Genomic DNA, 27,232 nt, shown 5'->3' with positions numbered 1-27,232 from the left:
CAAGGAGACCATCCCTCTAGCCACCTTCCCAAATGAGAATCTGCAAGGAAGTATCTAGTTTGCTCTTTCTGTGGCAGAACCTCTCTGTGCACTTGGCCAGCTTTTCCTTAGGCTTCCCACAGGTGGTCAGCTTTCTAAAGCATGCTCCGTCTCCCCACTAGAGTAAGTCACCAGAGCAACATAATGGAAACGTGATTCTCTTTGATCTTGAAGTTAAGCAGTGGTGCCAGAAATCATACACACTGATAAAGCAGAATTCCTAAGATAGTTTTCTGGCTACAGGGTTAGATGGAGATCTAAAGAGACTAAGGGGCAGTGCTTGTCTTTGAAATAGAGTCCTGCCCCCCCTCCCCCCCCCCCCCCCCCACCACACACACACACACCTGTCCCCTAACCCAATGCAGCTTCTGGTCTGTCCTCTTCCATGATCTCATGGCCTCTTTTTTTCTTTATTGATTTTTTAAAAATTTTTTTTAGTGAGAGAGGAAGGGAGAGGGAGACAGAGAGAAACATCAATGTGGGAGTGAAACATTGATCAGCTGTTTCCTGTACATCTTCTACCAGGGATTGTGTCCGAAATTGGGGCATGTGCCCTGACAGGGAATCCAACCTCTTGGTGCATGGAATAATGCCCAAACAACCGAGCAACACTGGCCAGGGAGGCCTCTTTTTAATTAGTAGCAATGACCAGCCATCCCCCCAAAGATGAGAAGATATGTCCCACTGGGGTTTGGGCAGCAAGATTTCACCAAGATCAAGCTTAAGAAGGAATTCCTAGTCAGTACTGGGCCAGGGAGTGGGGGTGGAGGGATGACTATGTTTTTCTGTTTGAGTTCTTTATAGAATACTTGAAATCTACCCACAGAACACTGTCAAAAGTAGAAATTAAAACAAAATCACAAAACAAAGCAAAAAAAGTGGGGTGGAGGGAACTGTGGGAAAGGTGGATAAAAACAGCCTTTAGTGCATCAAGGAATATATGTCATTTTCAAAGATTAGATGTTCAAAAAGAGACTATGGAAGCTTTAAGTCTAGTTGTCAAGTAACAAAATTGCCCTAAAGAATGTAGAGAAAAACACCACAAAGAATGGAGCTACTAATGCTCTGGGAAGAGGAGGTTTTGGTGAAACTAAAGTGCTGGGGGGGTCTCAAAAATCTTTCTTCCTTGAGATTTCTAGTGTTCCTCCCCAAAATCAATTGGGCGACGTTTGCAGACAAAGCACATTGGCAAGTAATGAGGGGGTAAATCCATCTGAGTTTATCCTGAGTTTATATTCTCACGAATTTATTCCTTTTCCTCTGGAACATTAAAAATAGCAGAATTCCCTCAGAACTAAGGTCTCTGAGCCTTTGTGTGAGCAACTTCGAAGTGTTTCTGCAGAGACCTGTGTGCTGTTTACCCATATTTTGGAGGTAGCATCAGGTGTGTGGTAACACACCTCACAGAGCCTGAGCAGGATTTGAAGATGAGAAGATGCAACGTTACCCACAAAGAAAGCTCTTGGGGTCTCTACCCCACTAGGTCTGTCATAAACTACTGAAGTGATTGCTTATCACCCTAGCAGAACCTGGATGTTCTGCATATTTAAATTCAGTTCTGAAGTTGGAAAAAGCTAATCTCCATGGCACACAGGGGAGTCTGGTAATTATTTATTTCTGTTCATTCCTAAGAGTGCTTTTCCTGTACACTGTGGGTGTCAGCCTTTTCATAAAAGGTGTAGCACGGGTTTAAGGAAAAGTTAGACATCAACAGTTTACAATTCTTGGAGCTTTGGGACAGCAACACATTTATCCCACACCTCCCTGTCTCCTGCTTCCTACTAAACAAAACTCACCCCAGCCATTTCTGACCTTCTGGAGGTCGGATTCCCCATATGCATCTTAGGAAGAAGATACAGCACAGCAAAAAGGAACTGTGGGAAACAGCATCGACACGTAACAAAGAATCTTGGGCCCCAAGAATGGCATCATTTCTCCATTTTGCTGGCTCAGCTCGTGACAACTCAGATTTGATGCTCCCATGTTTTCAAAAGCATCCCCTGAAGTGATTTCAAACAGAGGTGGACAGTTTGGTAAGCAGTTGTAGTTCATCTGCAAATATGTGGTACTTGCCAGGAATTAAGGCATTTTTAGAGAAGCCATCTTCAACTGGGCTCTTTCATTGTCTTCTTCTTAGTCTTTCTCAGCTCCAACTTCACCCACCACCATTTTCCAGCACTCTTTTAACTAAAAAAAAAAAAGCTAGGAAACTCAACTTATTTAATTGCTCAGAATGTATTTCACAAAAGCCAGAGTAAGTAAGGATGAAGATGAACCATTGTCATTTTATGAACATCTGCAACATCAAGCGTGTCTGACTTTCCACGGGTGCTAGCGGTGGTCTCAGAATGTCCTGGTTAAACCAATCAATTCCCAGCTATGCTCTCTCAGCATCTGGCAGTAGTACTTTTGGATGCATCAGGTCCAATTCTGTGTCCCCAGGACTAATTATGGAATTGGAGTTTCAGAGAATACAGCAAAGGAGGTTTTCGTGTCTCTGTAAAGGATGGCAATATAGGTGACCAGGATAGACATCAAAGAAACCAATGGAGAGCTGCTCTAGGAAGCTCTTCCCAGCTACATCTGGGCCCTGGGAGAGTTGGCTACGCATGAAGGGTGCCAATATGTGGCTCAATGCCGTCCACCACCCCTTCCTCCTCTGCCCCCTTTTCCAGGCATTTTCCCAGCTTACTCTGGCAGGGGGTGAATGCTGTTGTCCTTATGAAAAAGATGGGATGGGGACAGCGTTCGGGAGAAGGAGCTCTTTCAAAAGGTGGAGAGACTCTGCCTTGTACACTGTTGCTGCCCCAGCACAATGTTTGGCACATAGTAGGTGCTCAGCAAATACTTGCTGAATAAAGGGAGGAATGAAAGGATGAAACCCTGCTCTTGGAATTGAAAACGAGGAGCTGAGTGGAGATTGGCATGCTATGTCCAGAGGAGCTGGCAGCAGGGTTTGTAAAGAATTGTGGTCTGCTGGAGGCCTGATGGTCCTGTTGCTAACATGTTGGAGGGTCAGATCTTGGGGGTATCTGAAACTCCTCTGAGTTCCCTCTTGGAAGTCCCCTTCTTTGGCACCGCAACCTGACAGGTGAGTCACCCTATTGGGTGATTCACCCCAAACACCTTTGAACCTCTCTGCTCTTCCCTGTCAGGTTTCCAAATCTCAGTGTAAGCCCTTTTTTTCAGTGGGCTATGGTTTCCTGAGACCCCAGGGGAAGCAAAAATGCAGGAGAGGGTGTCTGGTGACCCCCTAAAAGGCACAGCTTGCTTGTGCTAGAAGGGTCCCAGAGTTGTCCCATGTATTTATAGCAAATTATTCCATGCCTGTCAGTGCCAGGCTGAGACCATGGGCACACAGAACATGCTTTGCTGAGTTTTTGATTCAGCCAAATTTATATTTTCAGGGAAAAAAATGCTAAAACATTCTGTAGGATCAGTTCATTGGACAATTTTCTAATGCTTAAAGATAAGCAATAACTGGATTGACCTTTTCCCCAGGACTGTGCTTTGTTGTAAGACAGTAAAACAAACAAACAAAAAAACTAGTTGTGGGTATAATCCCAGAAAGAATTAACAGGGACTAGCAGGTTCTCTATTGAAGAGAAAACCTCATGTGCAATTGGACCTTTTTCCTTCTCTAGGCACTCAGGAGTCACTTGCTGGTTTTTCTCCCCAGAGAGCTATGATTTGAACTTGACCTAGGAAGTCTTCCATGGTTTTAAAGTCAGACCACTGGCAAACTGCATTCTGCTGCCCTTAACATCAACCCAGCATGGTCTTCGATTAAAAGAAGGCTATTTCCCTGTTTTTGATTTGAAAGAACTCTTCTGTAGACTTCGAGAGCATGCACGTTGGCCAAGAAGAAGCCTCCTGTGTTTGAGTGGTTGTATGTGCAAGCGGTTACGTTGTGCCTCAGTGCAAGCAACCAGGAGCTAAGGTATTACAATTAGCCCACTTCTGCTTCCCTTTGGGATCCAGTTGTTCAGGAAAGTATCAAGAGGTTAAGTCTAACAGTATTGTGGCCATATTTACACCCATCTGCCATAAACAACTGGGGCTATGCTAGGAGTGGACTTTGTCTCAGACAGTCTGCGCCAGAAATAAGACAAGATTTATAAAGAAAAAAACAAAAAAGAAAATCCTTCTTTTCTCACAAGTACTGAACGTGCTGATTCGTGTCTCCTATAAAGTGCTTAAGAGCTGGACAGAATACTTTTAGATGTCATAACTAACATAATGGAGACATGTGGACATTCCTACCAGGGCACACTATGGTAAACACCTCCACCGAGATTGCAAAACTGCTGTAATTGTTGTCTAACACATCATGCCATCTGCACACATAGTAAGAGAATCCAGTAGTTGCCATGCGGAAACAGGACTTCCAGGGAGGGGCACAGACAGCTCCCCAAAGGGTGCCGGAGTGATGCACAGTGATGAAAACTGGAAGCAGTGTTCCAGCTAATCGTCTGCCGATGACCGCTTGCAACGAGTGGGCACTGCATGTAATGCACCTCGTTTTCAAATCCACGGCAAACTAAGATGTTCCAGAGCCCATCAGCTTGACTGGATGGGTGCTTTCCCCTGCGGTTAATCTGGTTAATCTGTCAATGCTCCAAGGGGATCGTGTGGCAGGGCCATGAGTTAGTCTCTCTGGGAGGAGCAGGTCATGTTCATATCCACTGGCAGGAGAGTAGCTTGGAAGGCTCGCCACGTTTATGGAGAACCCTCGATTGAGGCTGCAAGAAGAAACAGGGGAAGACACAATAATTTATTACTTTATGTCCCCAGGTTCTGGTAGGAAGCAGCAGTCATACTATTGCAACAAGCCCTAACATCCTTAGGTGAAAGAGAAAGTTCTAGCGAAGAGACTGGTCACTCAACTCCAGGACAAATAAGGGTGGCTTGGATTCCTGAAATGTCCTTCTACCGTTGGTGGAGCATGGAAGACGTCCATCGCAGGAATAGGCCAGGTGGCCTGTGTTCACCTGAAAATAAAACGCCTTCCCACGGGAGAGGCAACCGGCATTTATTTGAGATTAAAAGAAAAAGAATAGCCATTCAGGTAAGCACTGATTCAGGCAGAAGCCCAAATAATGTTCTGACTAGCAGGTAAAGGCAGTAGATATTTATGAGAAAGGGAAGGGGGACAATTACATCAATAGAAGGAAGGCATTTCTATTGGTGCCGATAAGTTCACAGAGTGATGCTGATTCCAAACAAGGATTTTGATTTTAGTCCTACAGTCACCAGGGAGTAGTCATCATCTCTGTTTCTTGTTATCGTTGCAAACAGTTCTTTGGGGTAGGATGTTGCGTTAGGCCCAGTCCAGAGTTTATTTTCCATTTTAAGACTCCAAGGTTTGAGGCCTAAGATGTGCGAGGTAGCTCCTCAGGCACGGCAGCCCCAGCTCTATGTTAAAGTGGCTCTGTTCATTCTTAGTTTCTGACACCTGGAAGTGAGGGCAAAACCAGATCTCTGGACTTGGCATTCAGCCCTGGTGGGCTGTGGTTGGGAAAACTATTTCTTACATGGTAAGGTTTCAAGTATTTACTTAATCTGGAAGGAGATCAGGTTGGGAATGGTGTGAAGGCAGGTTTTTATTTGGGGTGGGGTGGGGAGGAGGGGTTCATCCATCAAGAAGCTTTCCTGAGCTGAAACCTAGGAGGAAATATTGGAGGCAGTGTGGCTGGAGCTCCCGAGTTTGCTACGTGAAAAATCAGGCTGGCTGAGCAGGTTAGAGATCAGAGAAAGGCATCAACATCTGGTCAGAGACTGAGCTACTTGAATTGCAACCCTGCTTTTGGCCTTGGGACTGCTGGTGCAGATCTTAATGTTCTAATTTTTTATTTAAAAATTTTTCTATTATTTTACCTGGGTTCTCCCTACAGTTCCTGTACACAGAGCCTCATTTAGTAGTTAATATAGGCATGTGATATAATGTTTTTCTCAGAAAACTATCAATATTAGTTTGTGTATAACTTTGTAATACACAAAGTTATTGTGCCATGGGAGTGGATGGCAAGGGTTCTTGAGGTTAAAAACAAATCTACTCTGTTTTCAAACTGGCTTTTCAAACGGAGAGCATGCACAATGTATAAGCACATGTTTGATTAAAGCTCGCTATTTTGGAGAAAACACAAAAACAAAGGAAGGTACTATTTAAGCATGCTAAATATAAAATAATAATACACACTACCGATAAGCCTGTAATGAAAGTAAAATACTAATATACTGCTGGTGGCATTGCAAACTGGAGAAACAGCGCCAATTTATTTAGAAACCATTAAAAATTCACATTCCTTGACGAAGTGATCCCATTCTAGGAGTATATCCTAAGGAAATAATAACAAAAAATGAAAGAAGCTGTACACACAAATACGTAACCTAGAGGTTATTTATAATAGTGGAAAAACTGGAAACAACCAGTCTCCTAAATGATGATGTGTTAACAAGATGGATGATTGCATGGGCACTAAAGTAATAATTATGATGATTATGGAGCAACACGGTAAACAGCTATGATATACTACAATATAAAGCTTACACATATGCATAGCAAAGCACTGGAAGTGAAATAATGAAAACACTAGAATTTTTTATTATTCTCATCACAATATTTTGCAAATCAACCACAAAACTTAGGCCACAAGGATGCAGATTTGACCTGTGAGCATCGACTGACTACAGCATCCAGGGTTGTGTTCCCTCACTAATAGTACCTTGAAAATAAATACTTCACAACTGCATTAAGAGATAATGCTCTAGTACTATTGAAGGGGGGGTTAGAAAACACATGAGTAAAAGTCTTTCGTGCAAGGCGACCTACAGGGGAGCAGTACATGGAACAGGAAAGATTTCTAGGAACCTGACACAGTCCAGCCTCCTTAAGATCTTTGCTCAAGTCAGCTCTGGAAAATGTGTGACTCTGGAAAAGTAGGATTAAGAATAATCTGTAAAATAAAACTTAAAAATGAATAATGATGATAAAGAGTGAATGCTATTTTTGTATATATTTTATTAATTTTTTACAGAGAGGAAGGGAGAGAGATAGAGAGTGAGAAACATCGATGAGAGAGAAACATCGATCAGCCGCCTCCTGCACACTCCCCACTGGGGATGTGCCCGCAACCAAGGTACATGCCCTTGACCGGAATTGAACCCGGGACCCTTCAGTCCGCAGGCAGACGCTCTATCCACTGAGCCAAACCGGTTTCGGCAAGAGTGAATGCTATTTAACTACTATGCTTTGCATCCCAAGTCAGGGTCAGTGAACAGTTATCGCAGTTGCTGCTTCTCCAAATAACCCTGTTTTCCACGTGAGCCTCTGGTAGCCGATGCCAAACAAATGTATCTCCCTTTAGCAACCACACTGTAGCCATGGAACACGAGCTGAGCCCATTGCACTTTAAGGCCCTTTCACCTGTGGTTCTTCAATATGTTCCCTTTAAATCTCTGTGTGATGAGCCAACATTAGTCACTTAGGCTTCTGGGAACCCAGCTCCTCTGTAGCCCTGTGGCCTGGACGTCCAGATGGGTAGGGAAACGTTAGTGACTAAGAGCTTTGAAATCAGGAGGATCTGCGTTGACATCCTAAACTCATCACTTCCTAGTTATATGATGTTGAAACATGAATTTCTCAATGTCTTCACCTCAAAATGGTGATCGTAATCACCACCTCACTGGGCTGCTGTGATGGTAGAAAAAGCACTTTGTGTGGTTTTTGGTGAATACTAAATATCTGCTAAGTGATGGCTACCATTTATTATTATTATTATTATCATTATTATTATTATTATTACAAATTCCCAAGATTTCCTAGAGAAACCAGAGACACAAATGGGGCAGTGTTCTAATGCCAAAGCTGGGAGCCAGGAAAAAGACACGATGTGCCTGGAGGTCAAGCCTTTGCAGCCTCCAAGAGATAACATTCCACGCCTGCCAAGGGCACAGTCCACACTCTCTGGCTTCCACTCTCTCCCAGATGAGCGCAGACTTTAACAGACAGTTCCTTGATACGGAGGATTCATATCAAAGGCAGGAAGGGGCTGGCCTGGGAGACAATGCTGGCCTTGCAGAGCGTTCAAGAACAGCTCTGGGACTGACTGTGTCCACTCTGCTTTTCCCCGTTCCAGCTGCAGGGGCTGAAGGGATCGGCGTGTCTGGGGAAGAAGTACAGCTACTGTGTGCAGGAGGCCTCGCTTCTCATGGGATGAAGGGAAGAAATAAGCCTTCACCTCTAGAAAAGGCTGTGTGGTATCTCCCATTCAAAAAGAAGAGCCATATCGTCCATCTGTGTATTTTATGTGACTCAGGCTTGAGGAATTTGGGGTGGGCCTGAATTGCACTTCGATGGATGTGGGACTATTTATATAAGGTGTGAGATGCACATTCCAAAGGAGTGACACCCACGGTGGCCCCCACATAATAGTCAGTAATAAGCAGAACTAACATTTATTGAGCAGCTACAATGGGCCAACTACAGTTTTATAGGCTGCCACTCATTGAATCCCTCACCGCCATCTTTGAGCTCTAAATTGCATTATCCTCATAACACACCTGGAAAAACTGAGACCAAGTTCATTAACTTGTCACAGCCATACTGCCAGAATGCATAGAGCGGAGACTAGAAACCAGATCTGTTCTCACCACAGGGCTTTCCTGGCTTGGTAAGAAATGTGTTGGAAAAGCAAATTCCTTTGTTCCAATGAAAACACAGGAGAGAAAGCAAATAATTGTGTTTGTATAGCTAGAAGAATGCCCATCAAACGTGAATCCTATACATAAAGTACCATAAATAAGAGGTTTGACCTAGAGAAAGTAGGTTTTACTTAACAGTCTAAAGTATTTCCTATGTTTAGAGCAGTGGTTCTCAACTGAGTGCAGTGTTGCCCACAGCAATGTCGGAGACATTTTCGGTTGTCACAGCTTCAGGGGTACTCCTGGCATCTAATGGGGTATACGCCAGGGACCCTGCTTAAAATATCCTAGAATGCATAGGACAGCCCCTTACTTTGAAGAATTATCAGGCTCAAAATGTCAATAGTGTAAGGTTGGTTTAGAGGATACGGGTCCTTGTTTATCTTCTACCCCTGGTTGTGAGCCAAATATATCACTCCTAAAATAGGCCAAGATAAAAACCAACATAAGTGTGCCTCTTGTGCGTACAGGAAATATGGCTAATTTCAAACCTCACTCCCCTCTTCTATTCATCATTTGCTCATTTTATTTGATTTTATATTCAATGTAATCAAAACCTCTAATATTAAATCATTTTCTAACTTTTAGAGCCCTCACAGGCAAGCTATTATAAGAATCAAGATTGGATGATTTAAACAGGTATGCTCAATTAATTAATTAGTATGTATGGGAGAAGTTAGGAGATAAAAGAAGGACAAAGGAAGATGGATGTGGCAATAAAACTAAACTCTGCTACTAGCACTTTGGTGGGAGAAGTGGGACACATTCTCAGTTGTACTGGTTTCATTTCTGCCACTACCTGCCCCCAACAAGTGGAGGGATGTTTGTCTCTGACAGTATGATTAAGAAGTCACCCCTACCCCCCCTGACTGCATGACGACTGAGGTCAGCATCCCAGACACAATGGGTATCAGGATGGCAGTGGGCTTAGGCTAAGGGCAATAAAAAAGGTGATACATACCAACAGTGATCTTTCCTAACCTTGTGAGGGTTAATTTATGTGTGGACTTGACTGGTCCATGCGGTACCCAGATGTCTGGCAAAACAGTATTATTTTATTTAAAAAATATATTTTGATTGATTTCAGAGAGGAAGGGAGAGGGAAGGAGAGATAGAAACGTCAATGATGAGAGAGAATCATTGATTGTCTGCCTCCTGCATGCTCCACACTGGGGATTGGGCATGTGCCCTGACTGGGAATTGAACCATGACCTCCTGGTTCATAGGTTGATACTCAACCACTGAGCCATGCCAGCTGGGGTGTGAAACAGTATTCTGAGTGTGTCTGTAAGGGTGTTTCTGGGTGAGATTGACATTTGAATCAGTAGACTGAGTAGAGCAGATTGTCTTTGCTAATGTGGGTGGGCCTCAGTCAATCCACAGAAGGCCTGGATAGAATAAAAGACAGAGTGAAGGAGAATTGACTCTCTGCCTCTTTTTGAGTTGGGACATCAGTATTTTTCTGCCTTTGGACTGGAACTTACACCATCAGCTGTCCTGGGTCTCCATTTTACTGGCCAAAGATCTTGAGGTGCAGATCTTAAGCCTCCATAATTGTGTGAGCCAATTCCTCACTCTCTTGCTCTGTAGATATCTATCTATAGATATATACATATATCTTCTATTGGAGAACCAATATCTCCCATTCGTTCTGTTTCTCTGGAGAACACCAACTAACACAGAGTCTGTAGACAACAATGACTACAATAGTAAGCACTACCATCAACCTAGTACTTACCACGTGCCTAGCCTCCTACTAAGAACCTGTGTCCATTTTGCAGCAACCTGAGGAGGTAAATACCATGACCTCAGTAAAGACATGCTTCAGAAATACTGTGGATTTCATTCCAGGCCACCACAATAAAGTGAGTATTGCAATAAATAGAGGGTCTCACCTTTGATTTATAAAATATGCAACATTGGTGAATCACAATAAAGTGAAGTGCAATAAAACGAGGTGTGCCTGTACACAGATGAAGAAAGTCAGGCTCGGAGAGATAAATGACCTAACACAGGTTGCAGCCTGTAGGCCAGTCTGTGACCCTTGATCTGGTTATGACATGTCAGGAGCCCACTGATTCCAGAAGTGCTAAGCAGGAAATATGAGATCCCAAGGGCCCATGGGAACATTTCCAGGCAATCATTTATACCTAGACAGGCCTTGACCTCTGTCCCCTACTCTCTCAGCCCTAAGAGAGTTTTATTGTTTCAATTAGAATGTGATTGGCTCCTGATTATAACAGAAGTCTTTCTGCAGAAAGGAGTGGCTCTGCAGTCCTCATTGGCTTGGGCTGACACCTCTCTTTAGGGAGTGTTAAATGAGTGAAGCTTGACCATCACCACCACCATCACACACACACACACACACACACACACACACACACACACACACACACACACCCCTCCTCTGAGTGAGAAATACAAGAATGAACTTCTGTGCAAACTGTCTCTCTCCTTTTTTTCCAGCCCTAGGAAAGAAAACACACAAACCAATAACATATTTGTACCCTTACTGTTCAACTACAAGTAGAGCAGCTAGTCTATAATATGCGGCTCAAAGTCCTCTTGGAAATGGACTCTGTTTCCTCTGGATTAAATTGAGTCTCTGGATTCCAGGGTTCTAAAAACTCTGAGATTCTCAAACTTGAGCCCATCAGACTCATCTCAAAAAGGTTCTTACAGCCCTAACCAGTTTGGCTCAGTGGATAGAGCGTCAGCCTGCAGACTCCAGGGTCCCAGGTTCGATTCTGGTCAAGGGCATATACCTTGGTTGCGGGAACATCCCCAGTAGGGAGTGTGCAGGAGGCAGCTGATCGATGTTTCTCTCTCATCGATGTCTCTAACTCTCTATCCCTCTCCTTTCCTCTCTGTGAAAAATCAATAAAATATATTTTAAAAAAAGGTTCTTACAATTTTTATTTTGTCCAGCCTTTCTCCAATTCCATTGATTAAGAACATCCAGAGGGAGGTCTGGCACTCTCTATGTTTAACAAGCAACTCCATGATTTTTATAAAGCCAGCTTGGCACAGATCCATGGGAAAAACATCCATGTCTTTTTCCCAGTGCTTAGATAGTAGTTATTTGTCCTTTAGACAGAGAAAAGTGTGTAGACAGTGGGGAAACTGGTTTATAGTCTTGTTCACGTCACACAATAAAATACCAAGAAACCTGGATATAATATAATGCAGTGCTCCAAACACTGGGTTTTAGAGGGGTACCAACAGGAGTGGCAAGACCCAAGCAAGCTATCCAAACCATCCCAAATCCTGGGGATCAGGTATGTTCCATCATCCCAGTATTGTAAAGTTTCTACAGGTTGATTCACGCATCAATCAACCAAGCAAGGAAGCAACATGTATTTCACTGAGCACTTACTAAAATGTTCAATGTTGCCTTGGGGCCTGTAGGGCTGGAGGAGTTTAGAACTGATCATTGCACTTATCATACTATATCAGAATCTCTTGATGATATGTCTGTCTTTAGATTAATGCTTCTTGACCTTTATTATATTTAGAAATCCACAGGACAGCTTGATAAAGCACAGATTTTGGGCCCCAAGTGGAAAGAATAGGACTCAGTAGGTCTTGAGTGGTTCTGTGGATTTGCATTTCTAACATGCTTACAGGGCACACCGATGTTGTTGTCTGAGGACCACTCTTCAAGCACCACTGCTCCTTACCCCAAGTTTCTTCAGGTAACAAGTATGCCTCTTTCTTCTTTCTGAAGGGTGTGGTAGTTATGCCTGGAATATGGAAGGTGCTCTGAAATGTTTGCTGAATGAATGAATGTCTGGTGAAAGCTACATGAGTGAGGTTAGCAGTTTTCTAAAGCAAGGGCAGAATTTATTTGGGGGCCATTGTATTGTTCTCTAATGAGAACTGGTTTAGGAATTTGAACTCTAGAAATTCTTGGTGATAATATAGGACACCTGTCATATTTAGTCTCAAGTCATGATTTCCCCAGGCAAAACCTCACCCAACAGTATGGACATCTTGAGTCAGAAGCCTGCTGACAACAGTAGCTACCACCTTGCACCACATGAATATGGGATGATACGTTTCTGGAAGGAATTATCCAGGCCCGATGCTCTCAACATGGAGATATTTGTACAGCCAATTAGAGGCAACTCCAGTGATTCACTTCTCTGCACTGGACAGAGGCAAGCATCTCAAGTCATTAAATTCCAATAGCCACTCTAAAAGCCCACAGAACTTTCCAGAAGAAAACTCTGTCCACTGGCTCAAACAACAGTGAATCTCATGAGAGAGCATAAGAATACAATTGGACATTTAATCCAAGTTGCCACGGAAATTCCTCCCCATCTCCACAACATCAGACCAGCTGGGAGATGATCTTATGAGTGATTGTGTCCTCATTTCTCGCCTTGCTCTGTACTCCCTCTCACTCAGTCACAGAGCATGGTACCCTGCGTGTTCGTCAACTGCATGAATAATTCAAGTTCCTTTTATTTTTTAAAGTTCATCTATCCCCCTCTTTGTGTTTCTATTTAATCTTATTTAATTTCAGAGGCCTCTCTGTTGACCAAGGCAATGGCATTATTGAAAAAATATTTCCTAAGAGTCACTTCTTTAGAAAAAAAATACCCCAAAATTCTGCACACCCTGCAGCTTTTCAAAGAGAAAGAGAAGAGCACACTTTTTAATGAGAAAACAAGGTACACTTAGTGTTTCTTCTTTTGCATGCCAAGTCTCAAGGGGCTAGAAGTATCTCTTTGAAATAATGCCATACAAGCTAAATAAATAGGAACAAATAATGCTGCTAACAATAACGGATGTCACCATACAGAATCTTAGAGTGGGAGGGTATTTTAGAACAGTGCTTCTCACATTTAAAAGTGACTATGAGCCATCTGGGTATTTTGTTAAAATGCAGATCACACAGGTCTAAGGAGCTCTCAGGTGACACAATGCTTGTCTATGAGTGGCAAGGCCATAGCGTTCCTTAATCTAGAGCAGCCCTGTCCCGTGGAGCCTTCTGCTTTGTCCAGTGTGGCAGCCATTAGCCACATGTAGCTACTGAACACTTGATATGAGGCTAGGACCTGGTAGAAATGAATTTTATTTAATTTTAATTCATTTAAGTTGAAATGAATTACAGGTTACATGGACCTAATGGCCACCATATTGAACAGCATATCTCTGTAGAGTTGAAAACTGAGACTGAAAGATTTGGTAAAAAGATTTTAGGAAGAAAAAACCTTAAAAGACAAGTGAAGCCCCAAATCTTTGCACCTATGTAGTAAATTTAATTCTGATCCCCTCTCTCCTCCTTCCTCCTTTCTCTAGGGAGGGCTCCAGGCTTCCCCTCTTTCTCCAGCATGTTCCCAGAATCACTCTATAAACAAATAGTAATTAGGAAAGACTTTGTAAACATTCTGAAGTGCAGAACATTATCTCGTTTACATGAACCCTCTGATTTGGCAAAACAAAGCAAAAAATCTTATGAGAAATAGTTCTTTTGTTATGGTCCTTTCACCTTGGGGTATGTCCCCCCAGGATTCTGAAGACAGGCTCCTAGGTTATTTCTTTGCTCTGGGTTTTGGCCCTTTGGCCTGGAACAAGGGGAAAAAAATGCAAATAGTTCAGACATTCTAGAAAAATTTAAAAGGAAAGAGAGCTCAGTTCAAGTTGAGTTCCCCCAAATGAGAAAATGCTGAGAGTGGGGAAAGGGTAGGGCTTAGTCTTGTCTGAACTGGATCCGTCAGCTCTCAGCAGTCTGTAATCTATATTACAGCTAACAAGGTTTGGGGATCTTCCCTGGGCTGGTGAGTACTAATTTCCATTGAGGAAAAAGTTATGAGGCTTGGATGTCTTAATGATAACAGATAATTTCTCTGTGTTGGCAGAGCTACAAAGCACGTTGCTATGAAAACTGCATGAATTGGGCTATTTCTTTTGTGTACACAGTTTTCCCTTAAAGCACCCACGTGGGAGGAGTTGCTAACCTGCTTGGGGACCCTAGTGATTAATTGCTTGAACTGGCTGGTGGCCATCAGCATGATCTTGCAATTTACCAGGTTCCATGCAGAATTATGAGACTGAAGGTTTAATGGGATTTCAGGTAATAGAGCCCAGATGTCCAAGACTATGATGTTTGAAATAACACTGCTTACAAGGCTGCAGGGCTTAAACTTTATTTCTTTCTTGCTTCGTAGATGTCCCTGTTCCCTTCTTTATGTCATCTTGGACCAGTCAAATGCTAAGGCCCTCAAGTTGACCTATGAGAGGTCATTCAGGGACCGCACCTGTGGCCAATAGCCTGGAGACACACAAGCTCCCTACCTTCCTGCCCGGGCTCTTAGGATTACTTTCAGCCAAGGATACAGTAATTAACAGTCCGACTGCCACCTTGCACTATGCAGCACTTACCTTCCAAATTGCTTTCACACATCTAATTGCATTTTATTCTGTCAGGGTTCAGGAGGAATGGGCTGGGACAGGCACTATTATCTCCATTTGCATGAGGAAACCATGGTACACAGAAGAGAAGGGATAAAAATAGTTAACATTTGTGGAACCCTTATGTGCCAAGAAGTACTGTTCCCCTGGCGTTTCTGTGCATCATTGCCTTTAAGCCTCATAACAACTTTGAGGTCGATACGATTATCAGCTCCACTTAGAAGCCGAGAAAACTTCGGCACCCCAAGGCGGATCACCCAGCTAATATCTGAAGGAGCCAGGATGGAAGCTGGCCTTCTGGCTCTTAGTTACCATGCACTGCCACCTCCCTATGGAAGTACCATCAGCATCACAGACAAGACCTGGAGGCTGTTCTTGCTAATGCAACATTCATTTCCCATCATTTGTGAGATGGAAGAAAAATCCCAGGCACGTTTTTCTAATGAGATGACCTTGTAACCCTATTCACTATCCTCCTCCAGACAACACCATCTCCTGATGTCCGAGAAGAGGGGCATTCTGCTTAATACATCCCGCTTGGTAAGAATATTCTAGGGCCTTTATGATCATGCTTCAGCCTCTCCTTCCAGCCTTATGCACTCAGGCATAGTAATTGGTGAAATTCTTTCCATACTGCTTGTCCTTTGTTTACATGGTCCCTCCTTCTTTTCTCATCCTCCTGCCCAAGTTCTCCCTTTCCTATAGGGCAAGCTCACAGGCCACTTCCAGAAGGCTCACATAGTCACACACAGCCTCCCTCCCTGTTCTGGAACTGTAAGAATAAGTTTGTGGGGTGAATGGGTGAACAATGGAATAAATAGACATCACTTCTCCAACGAGGTACCAGGGACTATTCGAAACACTGGGGATATAAAGATGAATAACAAATAGCCCTGCCCTAGCTGGTTTGGATCAGTGGTTAGAGCAGCCGTGGGCAAACTATGGCCCACGGGCCGAATCCGGCCCGTTTGAAATGAATAAAACTAAAAAAAAAAAGACCGTACCCTTTTATGTCATGATGTTTACTTTGAATTTATATTAGTTCACACAAACACTGCATCCATGCTTTTATTCCAGCCCTCCGGTCCAGTTTAAGAACCCATTGTGGCCCTCGAGTCAAAAAGTTTGCCCACCCCTGGGTTAGAGCATCAGGCCTGAAAACTGAAGGGTTCGATTCTGGACAAGAGCACATACCTCATTGCAGGCTCTATTCCGGCAGTCAGAGTCCATGTAGGAGGCAACTAATCATTGTGTCCCTCTCACATCGATGTTTCTCTCTCTCTCTCCCCCTCCCTTCCACTCTCTAAAAAATATCCTTGGGTGAGGATTAACAAAGCTTCGTAAAGGAGAGATGGACATGGGAAACCACTACTACATAAAGCCCCGCATGCTATCATAGAAGGGCAGGGTTCCAGGGGAGCAGCGAGAAGAGGTGGGGGTTGTTCACTGGTGTTTACAGATATGTCTGGAATCTTCCCCATGCCTTACACACCCTCCTAGTTTGGGAAACTTCATGTTTGTGTTTTATGCATCTTTGCACAGCTGCTGAGCAATCACCATCATCTCTAAACCGATATTAAATATCTATATTAAATATTGACCCTTGCCGCTGCCCATGGTGGTGACCCAGTCAGAGCGGGGGAAGTTCCTGCTATTTCCTTAGGGTGAGTGTGCAGCAGTGGCCCAAACCACTGTTTTCTTCTGTAAGGGGCCGAGGGAAGTTTAATGGACTGCCTTAGGATTATTAGTATAGTTTCAGCAAGTCTTCCTCAAACCTACTCCTGATCCCCAGGATTGGGAAATAGTTCTTATTTAAAATGATTCCTATTTCAGAGTAGCTATTCTAATTATTTAGGGTTATGTGGCCCCTCATAAAACGCTGCACAAATAGGCCTTTTTATTGGTTATTCTTCTCAACAGGATTGTGAGGGAATCTTGGGCAATGGCCTAGCGGCTAGGCAAACTCATTAGTCAACAGAGCCAAACATCAACAGTACAACGATTGAAATTTCTTTTGAGAGCCAAATTTTTAAAACTTGAACTATATAGGTAGGTACATTGTTATTCACTTAATTAGGGTACTCCTAAGGCTTAGGAAGAGCCACACTCAAGGGGCCAAAGAGCCGCATGTGGCTCACGAGCCGCAGTTTGCTGACCACAGGCCTAACCCCATGGAAAGCTTTCTCTAGTGAGTTCAAGTTTGGTTTCAGGAGACTGCAACAGTGTTTCATTCCTATCTGTGCGGTTTGTTAGGGACAGCAGGCGCAATGGCTATCACCACACAGCATTCGCATCTTCCCAGAAACACCAACCTATGTGGCCCTATCATTTGAAGGAATCAGTGTGGGAATTTTGAAAATAACAGGTTCCTCTACTTGTAAGTTTTGAGGCCAGTTAAGTGATTGAACCTCTCTGAGCCACCGCTTCCTCATCTGTAAAAGGAGGGAATTCAGGTGTGTTTTGCAGATGATTTTGTGAGAACTACTATTTTTCATTGTAACCAAGCTGCATTTTGTTTGTTTAATAGTTTTTTGTTGTTTTTCTCCTTTCATCTATTCAGAAGGACCTGAATTTTTGGCAATTTCTCTGTCTTCAGGCATGAGCTTATGCACACTAGGCGATCCTTTCTCATGCAGGCCTGTAATAACACTCAACACACCTTCATCTACTTGTGAGAGCATAAGGAGTGCGAAACTCACTATTGCTGGTTTGCAAAAATGTATGAAATTGAGGTCACGCTTCCAATTTCACTCATGTGCCTCACTAATGGCTCTCTAGTTCTATAACTTTCGACATACAAGATAAATTTTTGTTTCAATGTCAAATTATAGTGTAATACTTCTCAAACATTTTTAAATAGCAATTAAACTCAACAAGGGAAATTTTAATAGCATACATAACATGAGTGAAGTGATGAAAATATAAATAATCATAGCCAAACTCATGCATGCATGACTGCCATATGACCTAAAGTGATTATAAGGCTGCCTACGTTGTCAAATGTACAATTCAAAACTGTTAAAATAAGAAAAAAAAGGTGCATTTCAGATGCAATGAAATACAATAAATGAAGGAGCATATACTATGGGTCCTGTACCCAACAGATGCCCAACAAAACTCAAATCCCTTCCCATTAAATAACGGAGAATGGTGAACCTTGAAAGAGTGCAGGGGGTCTGGGCTCATATTTTTGCAAAGAGATAAAATGCTGGATAACATTTATATTTCAGAAACTAGAAAACCACGAATGATCTCCAGAGAAATCAATGTATTTTTCCAAACACTACGTGAGAGATGACTACAAATTCTTTTTTGCAGCCTCTCTCCCTACATCCCATTGAGAAGTGGGGTCTTTTCCCTACCCCCTTGGATCTGGGCCAGGCCTGAGACTGCTTTGTCCAATAGGACATGGCAGATGGCACTGGGCCAGTGTGGGGTCTAATCTTCAGGAGGTCTGGAAATGTCAGCTTCCTCTTCCTTAGAATTCAGTGGCTGTGCTATGAATAAGCCAAGGAGAGGCATGGAGAGGCTCCCATGGAGGAGAATTGAGGCTCCCAGCTAACATTCCAGCTGAGCAACCAGCCATGTGTCCGGACTAACTTGCCAGCCATTTTGAGTGTGTCATCTTGGATGTGGATCTCTCAGCTCCCGCTGACAGCATGTGGGGAAAATAGAAGAGGACCTTACTGAGCCTTGCCCAAATTACAAGATCATAACCAAATAACGGCTGTTGTTGTTTTGAGCCTCTGAAATATGAGGTAGTTGGTTATGCATTAATGGATAACCGAAATTCAGTACCTTGTTAATTTTCACAGATGTTCCAAGCTAGACCTAGTCTAGACCCTCAAAGAGCAGAACCTGGAAGTGAATCTAGATCTTCTGACTCCTGGACTGAGACTCTTCATAATTATTCTACACACTTAAGTTATTAAGGTATAAGCATGGCTTGTAGGGCTCCTACTGTCTTACTCCTTAGCTGACATCTGACCGTATTATGAGATGAGTCTAGGCCAATTCTGGGAAAGAAATAGGGACTAAAAAAATATTTAAGAGGGAGAAAGTTTCGGTATAACACACACACACACACACACACACACACACACACACACACATACAATCTTAAACCTAGCTTGGAATTTGGGAGCAGAGTTCATGAATTAGGTGCCAATGTGTCTGTGATATGCCCAAGCTTTTTAGGATAACCTGTGGTGGCCTCAAGGAATAACATCCTTGTGGAAACAAGCAGGAATCACGGGGGACTCAGTCATCTCAGTCATGGGTTACTCAGGATGGAGACATAGACTATTTGTTGACAGAATAGAGACACACGGAATCATGTGTCTTGAGACAGTAAGGCTTCACTTAGGGACAGAAGTCTGGCTGACCACAGTCTCACTTTCAACAGCAACTACGAGCATTTCACATTGCTGCTCATTTTTCTGTGCCAGGATGTCAAGATCTTTTGTTTTGACATCTAGCCACCAGTGTGCCGAGGCTGGGGTTTCTGCAGCGTGTGGGAGCTGACGGTAAGAGTGGGTGCCCTTGTTAGAGACATCGAGGTCTACAGAGGCAACACTGTCAGGCATTTCTACTTGCAGGGCCATGTTCATCTAAAGAGGCTTCAGGAGAGAGATCTTTTTTGTCTCAGAGAAACTCCAAATATCACTGAAGCAGGAAGTATTTTAAGAGGTGTATATGCAGGATGCTATCTGCCATGGGTAGAGATGTTAGTTAGAAATGTGGCATTGAGCCCTGGCCGGTTTGGCTCAGTGTATGGAGCGTCAGCCTGTGGACTCAAGGGTCCCAGGTTCGATTCTGGTCAGGGACCCGTGCCCGGGTTGCAGGCTTGGTCCCCAGTGGGGGAGCATGCAGGAGGCAGCCAATCAATGATTCCCTTTCACCACTGATGTTTCTATCTCTCTCTTCCTCTCCCTTCCTCTCTGAAATCAATAAAAAATATATATTAAAAAAAAAAAAGAAATGTGGCATTGAATTTCTTTTGGAAATCAAAGGGGAGGAAAAGTACAGAAAAAGTACTGAGTTGCAGAAGTCTGGGGCTATTTAGTGTAGGGGAAAATTACTGTAGCATAGTAAGTAAATGTGGTGTTGAATTCAATACCCAGGTTTATCTTTGCATTAAAGCTACAGCACTCATGAAATTGTAATTCTTTACCACGACTTTCTAGTTGATGACAAAGCTCCTATTTCTTTCTTGCTACAGAGATTGCATGATCCACAAAGCCTAAAATATTTACTATGTGGTTCCTCCCCCCGAAAAGTTTGCTAACTACTAATACAGAGTATGGAAATAAATCTAAATATCAATGAAAGCCTTTAAGAAGTTTATATATTGCAAGAAAAATGGCTGCTACCAAGTGCTCTCTATTCCATGGAAATGCATGAAGTGTCCTTGCATCCTCACTCAGCGTAAGTTCTTAGGGGAAGCTAGCAGGATAGAAGCCCAAGGTCCTATAGACAGTACCAATTAGTAGTAGTTGGTAGAGGACTGAAGAAATAGAAAAAGTACTGAATTGCATCAGTGTGGGGCCATTTAGTGTAGCAGCATATGTACTATAGCGTAACCAATAAACTGATGTGCACAAGGAGAGATTAAAAAAACTTATTTAGGTGCTTAAAAGAGAAACTCAGTAACCTGAAAACCCTTAAGTATTGGAGCTTATTCTGAATGCTTCTTGATAAATATCAATCACCCATAAATATGGTGTGAGATTCAGGGAACCACTGATATGACTTTGTGTGAATAATATATATATATGTACACCATACTTCACTATACATTCCCCTACATTCCCTTTTCCTTCCAGTCCCTGGTCCCAGCTTTCATCTCTTAGGCCCTTGCAATAGTCTCTTATCTAATCTCTTCTCTATTCTTTTGCTCTAATCTATTCAAAACACTCTTACCAGATTAGTCTCCCTAAAAAACTACCTGCCTTGCTCATCAGCACATACCAAGTGTATATCCACTATGGCAAGAGATTGTGCTAGATTCTGAGGGAGACTCAGAGCTGGATAAGGGAGTTTTTGCCCACAAAATGCTTAAAATACTATGGAGGAATGACTATATCCCTATAGTGGATGCAGAAAAAAAGGTTTATTGGGCTTTACAGAAGACAGGGACTGCTGTTGCATAGATAGGTCCTGGAGAGGGTGAAATTTGAATTAGGCCTTCAAAGAAAGAAGGAAAGAGGGGAAGGGGATTCTGGGAAGTTAGTGATGTCAATCTCCATGGGAAGATCTCCTAGGGTTCCACATTCCTCACAGGATAAATTCTATTGTACAGGGCTGTATCTGAAGCTTTCTATAATCACCACTCACCAGCTCCACCATCCCTCATGAATAAATTCTCTCCTGATGACTCTTGGTGCCTTTCTGACTCTGAGTTTTGGGCATGCCCTTCCTAACATTTAGAAAAGCTTTCTGTTCCCTATGTTTATCTCAATGCCATCTGTTAATTAAGATCCAACTTCTCCATGGGGCCTCAGCATGGGGCTCTACTCCAGTGCTTGGTCACGTATATTCCTACTTGTACACTCACACCAAAAACAGCTTGTAGCCCAAGTTCTACAACACCAAAGCTCACCTGCATCCCAAAGACAAGCACACCAATCACAGGCTTGGATATTAAATTGCTATCAGAGCCTAACTCCTTATTCTCAATGCATTTATGTTTTCCACTGTGGATCAGTGACAAATAGTTCACAGCCGGGCACTGGTGTGCAGCCCACACTTTAAACAGCACTGCTTTAGTCAACTACATCTGTTCTTCCCATAAATCTTTAAAGAACTGATTGTCCATTTTAGGGGCTAAACATGGTGGCTTACTTGGCTGGAATGGCTGAGTGGTAGAGTGTTAACCTATGAACCAGGAGGTCATGGTTCGATTCAGGGTCAGGGCACATGCCCGGGTGTGGGCTTGATTCCCAGTGTGGGGCATGCAGGAGGCAGCCAATCCATGATTCTCTCTCATCATTGATGTTTCTCTCTCTCTCTCTCCTTCTCCCTTCCTCTCTGAACTCAATTAAAATATATTTTAAAAACAAACAAAAAAACTTGGTGGTCTGTTTGAGTTAATTAATTTGCATTCACTGCCAACATTTGAAATTGGGAGATTTATACATATTTGAAAAAGTTGGCAGTTGTGGCATCATTGTCCCACATCTACAAGTGGCAATAGTTGGCTGCAGCTTAAGAGATCTGCCTCTTTAGATAGGAGATGAACTCTCCAGTTCTCTGCAGTCCCCACTGCACCTCCTGCTGCTCTCAGAACAGCTCACCTCACTCCTTTTGTGTTTGCCTGAACCCTGCAGGCAGTTGTGTTGGCCACACTGGTCTATGATGTGCATCTTGCTGCTTTAATTACATTATTACATATTCTAATTGCTTGTTTGTGCATCTGTCTTGGGTTCACATCGAGATGCACATTCCTGGGGGGGGGGGGGGGAGACCATGCCCTGTACTTCTTCTCAGTCTCTCTCAATGGACAGCACATATAACAAGCAAGTCCTTAATAAGGACATTTTAAATAACTGAATGAAGAAATGAGCTATTCTGCTAGGTTGTAAATCTAAGTACAAATCCTACATCAAACCTACAAAGTAGGTTTGGTTACACTCTTTGGTGGACGGGAAACAGCTACACATTCTTTGACACCCCCTCCAGTGAGAGATGAGGGTCTGTTTCTCCTCCCTGTGAATTTAGGTTGGCCTCTGACTGCTTTGGACAGTGGAGAAGGCTGGAATGATGCCATGCCTGATCCAGGCCTGGCCTGTAAGGACAGGCAGTTTCCACGCGCTCTGTTGAGAAGTCTGACTGCCCTGCAGGAGAGATGATGAAGAGAAGCCTTGAGAGTCTATGGAGAGAGTAAGGACCTGGCTGAGCCAACCCTGCCAATGCACCAAGAATGTGAGGAAAGCGGTCTTGGACCAGCCCTGCCACCACCTGAGGACCACACAGGAACCACATTCACTGCCATATGAGGCTGAAAAGTTGCCCTGCTGAGATCTGCCCCAATTCTCAACCCTCAAAATTGTGACATAATAGTTGCCGTTTTAAGCCACTAAGTTTTGGGGGTAGTGTGTTACATAGCAGTAAATAAATGAAACACTTTACCCCAAAGTTTCTACTGTTTACCCAGATGGCATCCTTATGATCAACATTCAAGTCCTTATTTAACTTTCTAAAATTAAGATATCCTTTGGAGCCTGGCTGGCGTGGCTCAGTGGATGAGTGTCGACCTGTGAACCAGGAGGTCACAGTTCAATTCCCGGTCAGGGCACATGCCCAGGTTGTGGGCTCAATAACCAGTGTGGGACCTGCAGAAGGCAGCAGATCAATGATTCCCTCTTATCATCAATGTTTCTCTCTCTCTCTCTCTCTCTCTCTCTCTCTCTTTCTCTCTCTTTCTCTCTCCCTTCCTCTCTGAAATCAATAAAGTATATTTTTAAAAAATCAAGCAAATGAACAAAAAAAGATATACACTGAAAGTGATAAAGATTGTCTGGCCTTCTGGGTAAATGGTTTAGGCTGCTCATGGATGGAGGGACTGGCGTGGGAGTTCTGCCTCTAAGGCTGAGAGAAATAGTATCTTTTGGCACATGCACCAGGGTGAGTGAGCACTGTGGTTATGCATAATTCCACTGTCATGTCCTTTCGTATGGAAATGGTGAATAATGTTCTTGTTCTCTACAGCAATTCTGCTGGGCTATTAATTTTTTATTTTATATTTTACAAAGGCATCTATCTGTTATTTTGATATACATAAATAATCTGGCCATGATCCTGCACTTTATGACTTTGTTTCTGTGACTATTAGGCTGTGGAATAGGAAATTAGATAGTCTCTGAGAAATGTTTCATTTCAGCTGCCAGATCCTTGAAGTCCTCAAGAAGTGTACATTTTTAATAAAAGCTTACCTCCTTCCCAAGAGTCTGTTTTCAATTAATCACTACGTGTTTTTTTTCCTTCTATCCTTCTTATCATGTTGTAAAAGCAGTTTCCCAAAGAACTATTCTCAACTATTCTCATGTGTTTCTCAATTTCCTGTTGCAAACCCTGGGAACCAATCGACAATAATCATGATTGAAGCCACGTTAGCAGAGAAACAAGATCTAGGCTTGGCCAAGTTTGGAAAGGTAATGGGAACAGAGTTGACAGTTACTTCATCCGTTCCCAGTACTTTACCCTCATTACACAAACAAACAGATTGAACCCTCCCAAAGAAAACCTCTCCCATATTTCGTTGTGGCCACGTTGTAATCATTTAACCAGTGATTATGCAAACATGAAGGGCCTGTCCTTTGCCAGAGGTTGAAAAAGCAGGAGGGGCGGGGGACATGTTGTGCAGAGAAAAGAGAAGATACATACACAGTAGAATATGATGATATAAAGACCTCTGGAATAACAGGAGAGAAAACGAACTTCTTGAAGTTAAACACGGGCTGGGGAGGAGAGGGAAGAAATACTCAAGACCAATTAGAAACTTGTGGTGAAAAAAAAATGGCACATGAACAAAATATTTTTGTCCCTACTATTGTGTATTTATGGTTCCACTCTATGTAATAGAATAAACATACATTCGAACCTATATTAATTAAAACAAACTCTGCCTAAAGTGGTACACGATCTGATGGGAAGGGAGGTAGAAAGAAAGTAACTGTCTCTATTCCAATGGGAGCAGTGCTATATGAGTGATGGGGAAATGTGTTAGAAACCTTTAGGAAGCATTAATTACATGCAGGGGGTGGGAAGGGGCATGCAAGCTGAGCTGGTGTGTGTGCAGGTGTCTCCTGCAGCTAGAGCATCAGCATTCTTGGAGAGAGTTAGTTCTGTTGAAGCCAGGATGTGGAAGAGAGAAGGAGTAGAGCTGTTTCTGGAATGGCAAAATGTGGAAAAAGATTAGCTATGGCTTAGTCACAGGATGAGTTAACCGAGTAAGGGGTGGGGGAGCAAGCAGAGTGCAGTGGCTTGCAACATAACCTAGTGTTTGGAGCCAGATCATGAAGAGACACGTATACCAGGCTAATGCATTTGGATTTTATCATGTAGGCAATGGGCAGTTAGGAACCGTTCAAAGCAGAGGGTGTGCCGACATCATATATATAGGTTAGAAACACCACTCTGTATGGGTACTGCTGGAAGGATGATCATGTATTTGCCTTTGGGACAATTGTCATAGTTGCCCTTTTACATCTGTTGGAGTGATTATTTGATTACTACTATTTGGAGAATGGAGCACCGTGAAAACAAGGTCCCTGTTTGCTTTTGCTCAGAGCAGTCTCCCTAGACCAAGCACAGAGCCTAGCCCATAGCAGAGGTTCAAGGATGACTTACTGAATGAATCAAACTATTGAATATTAGTGTAGGCCAAGCAGGAGGCGATGAAGGCCTGCATTGGGCAGTACCGGTGACAACAGGCAAGAGAGAAGAGCTTTGACTGACATTTCAAAAATGAAAAACCAGACTAACCCTAAGAAATGTGGCAGGAGAAAGGAGGAATGTTCAAGGGGGACTCGAAAGTTTCCAGGGAGGGCAATGGGGTGGGTGGGGTAAGGGCAGTAATTAAATAAGCAGGAGGAAGAGGAGTGGTTTGTTTTGAAAGGGGAAGATAATAATGAATTTGGGTTTTGACATGTATTTGAGAAGCCTACAGGATATCCAGGTGGTGATGTCATGAGGGCAGGGGCAGAATGCCATAGTGAAGAAAATGGAGAAGCCAGAGGACCTTGGATTTGGCTTACTCATTTACCAGCGTTGGGATTTGTGCCTCTTAACCCAATACATGTCATTAGCTTCTCAGGTCTCTAACTTATAAAATGTGGAAGATTAGAATCTCCGCCATAACTCATTCAGATGCAGAGCTCTATGAGAACTCACCCTTATCATCATCATTGCCCTAAAAGACTGCAGGGCATCCCTTAAAAGAGCCTGGTGTTAGTCTGTTCAAGGTCATAGGTTTAATGCATATGGGCCCCTGACTTGTTAAAACTTACAAGTAGGTCCCTCACCCTTGGCCAGCAGCCTGGTGAATGACAGTAACAGCAGAGTAGTCTAGGCGCATCAGCAGAAGTAGGAAAAAATCTCTCTCCACATGTTTTGTACTGAGAGTGACATATTCCATTTTAAACAGGACCAGGAGATATTAACAAGAGGATTAGGAGGTGTGCTCTGTTGCTGGTGACAAGAACAATTCATGCTCAAACCAATGTATTCTCCTGACAGGCCCTGAAGTCTTTCCTCTTTTCAGAAAGCCAAACACAGATCCCTTATTGAACACACCCTTACTTCTAACGTTGTCACTTTCTCACCTAGCGCTTCACCCCGACATTATGCCCATGGATCCGATGCCTGGTTCAGGCAGTGGCGAGTAGCTCCCATGCTATTTCTGGTAGCACCTGGATTTTCCCTAGAAGACAGACCGGCTGAAAGCATCTCAGCATGTTGACTTTAGGTCACTTGTAAGGCTCCGGAAGAGTCTGGTGGATAGGAACAGGAAAGGGTCTTCCAATCAGACGACTGATTTCAAGATTCCTAAACGCGACCACCACAGTGGCTCTGCGCTGACATGGAGGTGGACTAACTGAAGACAGTCTTCTGCTAGAGACGGGCTCCTGCCCTCCAAATGAGCCTCAAGCACAGATTCCTCACCACATGGGAACGCTGAGTTTCTGAGAACAATCAATAGGGCTATATCTTTTGCCTGTCTCAAGTTCTTTGATGTGATATAAAAGCAATAATGTGCCTGGGAATGAACTCATAAACAGTTATTCATTTTATAGCATAATAAAAGTGTGGCAAGATTGAACTGGGATTTAGGCAAAGAATTGGGCTGGCGGTAAGGAGATTTTATTTTTTCTTGCCAACGTGCTCACTGTGTCATCATTAGTATATCACCAAGTGGCTCTTGGCCTCCATTTTCCCACCAGTGGCACATGGGTAGATGTGGCATGGCACAATAGGCAAACAGGTAATGATAAGAATCGCAATGTATAGCGAAGGCTTGCTACATGCTAGGCTCTGTTCTTGAACATGGGATCCATCAATGAAGAGAACA

At 43.2% G+C, this 27,232-nt stretch overlaps 1 protein-coding gene across 1 annotated transcript in view; it reads right to left on the bottom strand.

The window, feature by feature from the left end:
* Nucleotides 1-376: 376 nt before the first annotated feature.
* Nucleotides 377-27,232, bottom strand: part of SAMD12 (sterile alpha motif domain containing 12) — a 340,116-nt gene continuing 313,260 nt past the window's right edge. The window contains exon 5 of the mRNA XM_070392126.1: nt 377-4,781. Coding sequence (XP_070248227.1) covers nt 4,759-4,781 — 23 coding nt within the window. The 3' untranslated portion in view covers nt 377-4,758. The remainder of the gene's footprint in view (nt 4,782-27,232) is intronic.

Source organism: Myotis yumanensis, unplaced genomic scaffold (assembly GCF_028538775.1).
Source record: "Myotis yumanensis isolate MYYU_CA2020_CCGP unplaced genomic scaffold, mMyoYum1.0.hap1 SCAF_15, whole genome shotgun sequence".
NCBI lineage: Eukaryota > Metazoa > Chordata > Mammalia > Chiroptera > Vespertilionidae > Myotis > Myotis yumanensis.
Note: the sequence above shows the minus strand (reverse complement) of the source record. Positions and strands in the feature narration are given on the sequence as shown.